Below are 6,123 nucleotides of genomic sequence, written 5' to 3' on the forward strand. Positions count from 1 at the left end.
TCACAAATCCCCGCAAAAAAGTTATATTTTACAAAAACATTTCATTGGGTTTATATTCAAGTGAAGTTTTCAATAATATAACTTTTGTGACATATATCTTGTATTTTGTTAAATGAAATGATCAAAAAACTGTTGAAATGCATCTGAGACTTATAAACATAACATACACCTGATCGGACGGAATACCATGTCTTTACCATTTGATCCGTCTCAAACAACAGCAATTTAGTCTATTTAAAAAATGATGACATAATTTTAATTTTATTAAAAGCATAATCGTACAAATGATAAAATACATGTACTTTTCTCAGAATACTTTAACCTAATGTTTAAATTTTACAAAATTATCGTTGTCAAAAGAGAATGCCAACACATCAATCTCACATCAATCTTATTTGAACCGTATTTCCAGCAAATTTAGTTTTACAAGAACCGGACCATGGTCGTGAACTCAATGGTCAAGTGCGGTCATGCGGAATAAAACATATTTTTTTGGAACGAGATTATTTTGATATTTAGAGGAAAACTAACGTAAGCTCATTAACAGGTAATAATTGTGGTGACGTATTGGCAACGAATTTTCGTTATGTGATGCCACATGCACAAAATTATGTTTATGATAACATATCATTAACTTCGTGTGTTGTAACTAATTTCTGGTTAAGAAAAATAAATAATTTATACATCTCTACCTACTCTTATATTGTCATTACATTTTCTGATTATTTGATCAATATTTTAATCAATCATAGAGATGGACATATATTTAAACCTAATTTTATTGTTTATAAATGATCTTCATGTATTTATACTAAATATTTTTTACTTAATTCCAACACATTTTCATTGAATCTTAACTCTACTTTTAAACCAATATAACTATTATGTTACTATAAATTTTATCAAGAAAATATATTACATATATAGCAACATAAAGTACAAAAGTGCGCTATTAATATTAACACTCAAAGTATTCTTATGGGGCGGGAAATTAACGACATGAAAATGCCTTGTTCCTTCCTTGATAAAGTAATCAAACCTGTTGAAGCATCAGTCAAGTGTTGCAGAAATCTAGCCTGTCACCATTCCACATTTGTGCCCATGTATATAATCCAACATTCCTGAGTGACAAGGTTTTTTTTTTTTGCGAAAATTCCTGAGTGAGAAGTTGATTAAAAAAAGTTTCCCTTTCTTATCGTCGGTGTGTGATTTAGTTAAATTCAGTAGACTGATAACTTGTATAGACGTACCATGTACTCAAAATTATCTATCTCAAGTTGCAGCACTGAAAATTAACGTATTTGAGATCCTGAAAGATTTGCAGCAGAGGGAGGGATCCTTGTTTGCCATGTAAAATTGTTAATAGGTCTCTTGGTGCTGCAGCAGTTACTGAATGTTGTGCTTACACCATGCATGCAGATATTCAGACAGTGAAAGCTGAGACCAAGAGGTTCGAAAGCCTCGGTTTAGATGATTTTGGGGTGCCTTGTCTATCTTGTTAACTCCATGTAAAATTTGAGCAGATGATTTTACAACATATAGCGTGCCTGTGCAGCTTCAAATAGATAATTCAGTGATAGATAAGGCCTTTGTGATGTTTGTATCTTTACCTCACATTTCAATCAAATTCTAGCATTCAGAATGAACTCTTAACAAATATTTGGGCATATTTGGCACTCTTATCTGGGCTAAGTGAAGTTCCAGTTTTTCTTCTTTCCCCTGTTACTGCTTTCTCTGCTGTACAGATATCGATCGCTGGATGAGATTATAATATATAGTGCAGTACAAGAACAGAACAAGCTGACAATTGAAGGATGATGTTTGAGGGGCATGATGAGTGGGCTTTAGATCTGATCCGGCAACAAGCAGCAAAAAAAAAAAGATCTTACATGGTGCACAAACAAACTGCAATAAATGGATTCAGGAACAAGCTAGGATGAATGCACATTTCGGTCATTTCACCACTAAAAATACTCGGAGCAAACAAACGAATAGCAGCAGCCTCAACTAAAAAAAAGAAAAGAAAGAATAGCGGCAGCCACCAGTATATATATGTGCATACAGTATGGCTTGTCTGGTTCAACATAGCCAGCCGTACAGCGATAGATAGAAGAGTGTGAATCAATCACATGACTACACAGAATGCACAAACAGAAAAAACAGTATATATGTATATATATATTCCACCGCGCCGAGATGTTGGGTAAAACCCAGGTCGTGGCTCAAGGGTTACTTCTTCTTCCATGGCTGGATCACCCCGAGCACGACGATAGCCACTACCACCAGGAGGAGGAGGATGGCGTAGCACATCCACTTTCTCGAGTTCTTCTGCAGCGTCTTTGCCTTCTGGAGAGCGCCCACACCTTGCTGTATGTGGTTGGTAGCATTTGCAACCTTGCAAAAACAAAATCCGTTAGCTTGCTTTATTTATGAAATCGGTTTAGGTCTATTTAGAAAATATAAGCTGATTTCACAATTCTTCGTCTTACATGTGTCTCTATGTGGTTGATCATGTCTCCTTGAGCCTCAACCAACACTGCCATATCCAGGAATATCTACAAGCCAAAACCCAGGAAAGGAAATCCCTTCTATTCACATAGGCATTTGCATGGTGGGTGCCAACTATAAAATAAATTGTATAAGAGCTTGTGCAAATGAAAATAGTATAACCTGCTGCAACTCCAGAAGCTTCCTCTCTAGATCTCTTACAGCATCATGTCGCTCCTGTATCTCAGCGACAGTGTCCAATATCTGCAAGATGGATGGAAAAGTATCCTCATTAGGTTTCAATGCATTTTCCCACAGGTGTCCAAATAATGACCAAGTTATAACTCATATATACCTGGCCTCTCCCCTGCTGCTGAACCGCATCTTTGAAAATCTGCTCACTTCTCCCTGTGTCGATTAAATCGTCAATTGTCTGCAGGTTCCAAATTAACAAAGGAGGCCCATTGTAAGATTTAAACAATAATAGGAAGATCGCAAATCAGTGCACAAATTTAACCATAGAAAAAAAATGTTGCAATTATACCTCTTCATCAGGGCGATTGCCAGTTACGGTAAATACCCTTCTTTCAACAACTTCCCGGTACTCCTGCCGGATTGATTCTCTTAGTACCTGCATCAGAGGGTAACAACACCATATCACTCACATAGTTGCAAGATTACATTATATTATTCCATCTTCAGAGACATCAGGCTGATAGCATACTACCAATCTACGATAATGGCTAAGAAACATTCTTATAAGCATCAACGAAGTTCAGTAGTATGTATGCAAGGTTGAAAGGAGGACAATTTGCAAAAACATAGTTCAGTAGTATATTTCTTTTACTTTTTAGAACATATAAGCATCAACGAAGCCACTTCCACCGCTTATGAAGAGCTAGATGTTGAGAATTCATATGGCTGGATGCTTGGATGGGTCATAGACATGAGAAAGCAGAGTAGTTTCTCCCTGCTGCTGCTCTATGAGGGCACATCAAATCAAATAGCCCAAGTAGTAAATAGAACTATGGACTGGTTTTAACTCTTTTTTTTGTGTATAAAGATTACTACGTATTAGGCATTAGAGGGAACATTTATTCATTCACAGACAGAAGAGGAAGATCATCACATACATGTAGTCAATTTGGACAATCAAGTTAGATGAAAACAATACCTGAAAATCGTCCATCCGTTTCTTCAGTTTCTTTTTCACTGCTCTGTGGAGAGAAATCAGTGAGCACAGTGAACACGAACTAATTCATGCAGGCAAGAGAGACAAATTGACAGTAAATTGAATTTACCCAGTAGTCTGTTCCCTTGATCGATCAACCGCAGAGTCCTCCTCGCATCCAGGTTTCTTCCTGTTAGATAAGTTCTGTAACAGCAAGCCATAAGCAGCATGTCCATCTTTTAATTTGTGCAGATGCAGATACAGCTAGGAATCAAAGAAGAATAACAGACAGACACGAGCAAGGTCAGGTGAAAACATACATCTTTGTCCAGTTCATCAAGTTTTGTTTTCGCCATACGAGCAATTTTGCCCACTTCGTCAATGTCTTTCTCCATTCGCTGCTTGATTGCTACAAAAATGCATTGTTGTGCGTGATTACAAGTAGAGCGGAATTTTCAACTCTGTTTAAGATGAGGAGGTTTGGGTGTGCTAAGTAAAGCACACGAGTTGTCACCTTTCATGGCGCTTGCTTTTGTGACTGCTTTAGATTCCTCGTTGGCAGACTGCAAGCAAAGGCACACAAACTTCCATCATTACTATGAGAATCAACATATACAAGAAGCAGAAATAAGGAAACTAGCTAGAATGGGAGATGATGAATTGACAGACCTGGAGCTTGGTGAAGAGGCTTGTGAGCTTAGCTATCAGGCTGTCGATTGCATCAACCTGTTGTGTGCATGAAAGCATCATGTCTATCATTAATCTGAAGTGGAAAAACTAATGGAGAAATAACAGGAGAGATTAGCAGAAAGTTTCCTAGGTAAACAGAAGAAGAGCACCTTCTTCAAGAAGGCTTGTAAATTATCAGAAGCATCGGGCTGATGGATCCCCATCTCAAGATCCCCCCCATCTCTCGAGGAATCCCGCCGGGGAAGCTCAAACGAATCCTGCAAAATCAACATGTTTAGACCAACATGTAACCTGCACGATGGCTAGGCTTTATTGGTGTGAATTCTTGTTCGATCTGACATTATAGCCAATTGTGCTAGCTACTTTCATCATCAGCTGAAACCAAACCAAACCAATATGATTGGATTGTTCCCGAAATAAATCATTGATATTATAACTACTAGTCCCAACCAAAAGAGCATTAATTAAGCTTATATGTTGCTAGCTGAAAGATATGGATTTAGTGCGGAAAAAGAGAGTATTTGAGACTCCAGTCACTATCAAAATGAAAGCACCTGCGTCTCAGTTGCGGATGGTTTGTAACGCAGTGCATGTGAAAGCAAACATGAGAGCAAAAAAAAAAGAGAAGAAGAAGAAGAAGAAAGCAAACATGACAGCGACCATCAGGCAGGGTATGTAAGGCCAAAATAAGACCGAGTCTGAAGTTATGGATTCAAAATTATGAATGTAGATAAATTATGACGGCGGGTCGTTTGTAACTAGTGTCATGTCTGTATGTATTTATGTATGTACATATATGTGAAAACTTTGAGACTTGGAATGTTATGGATCCGTACAGCTTACATTACAGCCAAAAGTAAAGTAATAGGAGGATAATTGCCCAATAAAGAGCATTATTAAGCAGCTTATGTGTGTTGGCAAAACAGAGTATTATAGCTAGCTATCATGAGGCAGGGCATGTAATGTAATAATGTGATGGCAAAAGAAAGAAAGAAGATAAATTTTTGTCAAGTGTTGCAGCACAGAAGAGAAGAGAAATTCCCAATCCCAAGCTGCAGCTAAGCTAATTGGAGTGTTGAAATAACAAACAAACTAATGTGATGATCATCATCATGTGTTTTGAACCTAGTAACAAAGTTAGTACAAACTTGGGTCATCTATTTTGGAATGGAGGGAGCAGCTGGGAGGGACAAATTAAATGAGAACAAGGGTTGCTTGGCTTTGGCTATGGCTAGGAGGGAGGGAGCTGCGAGAAGAGTTGGGAATTAGAAGGCCAGATCTGGATGGAAGGAGGAAGGGAAGGGAAGGGTTGAGAGAGAGAGAGAGGGGGGGGGGGGGGGGACTTACGGTTAGTAGGTTGTTCATGGCGGAGAGACGGCGGCGACGAACAGACGGACGGGCGGCGGCACGGCGCGGCGAGGGGAAGGGAGTCTGCTCTGCTGGGGCTAGCTATGCCTATACGGACGGCTGACTAACTATTTCCTTTTTCTTTTTGTTTGTGTGAGCTGGAGCCAGCAGCCGTGCGGTGTGGTGCGGTAGGCACGAGTCACGACCGACCCACCGGCTCAATCTCTAGTCTCGCTTTCAGTTTTTTTTCGTCCCATCAAAGCCGATTTTTTTCGTCCTCAATCCCACCTCCCACGTCCCAGCGATTCCCCCAGGACCCGCAAACCAAAAAAAATGTTATGCATCGACGATTTCCAGCGGAAAACCTCCGGTCGATGGAGGAAAGAACGGAGTAAAAAAAAATCTACGAAATAAAATCTACGAAAATT

The 6,123-nt window shown here is 39.0% G+C and overlaps 1 protein-coding gene across 1 annotated transcript; it reads right to left on the reverse strand.

Moving 5' to 3' along the window:
• Window positions 1-1,872: 1,872 nt before the first annotated feature.
• LOC123154668 (syntaxin-132) lies at window positions 1,873-5,864 on the reverse strand. Its single transcript, XM_044573334.1, has 12 exons — window positions 5,696-5,864; window positions 4,498-4,605; window positions 4,328-4,384; window positions 4,173-4,221; window positions 3,979-4,067; window positions 3,789-3,862; window positions 3,662-3,704; window positions 3,032-3,118; window positions 2,843-2,920; window positions 2,671-2,751; window positions 2,490-2,555; window positions 1,873-2,394 (listed from the first exon to the last, which is right to left on the reverse strand). Exons 1-12 carry the CDS (start codon window positions 5,711-5,713, stop codon window positions 2,230-2,232), a joined length of 915 nt encoding a protein of 304 aa, XP_044429269.1. The 5' UTR covers window positions 5,714-5,864; the 3' UTR covers window positions 1,873-2,229.
• Window positions 5,865-6,123: the final 259 nt, after the last annotated feature.

This window comes from Triticum aestivum, chromosome 7A (assembly GCF_018294505.1).
Source record: "Triticum aestivum cultivar Chinese Spring chromosome 7A, IWGSC CS RefSeq v2.1, whole genome shotgun sequence".
Taxonomy (NCBI): domain Eukaryota; kingdom Viridiplantae; phylum Streptophyta; class Magnoliopsida; order Poales; family Poaceae; genus Triticum; species Triticum aestivum.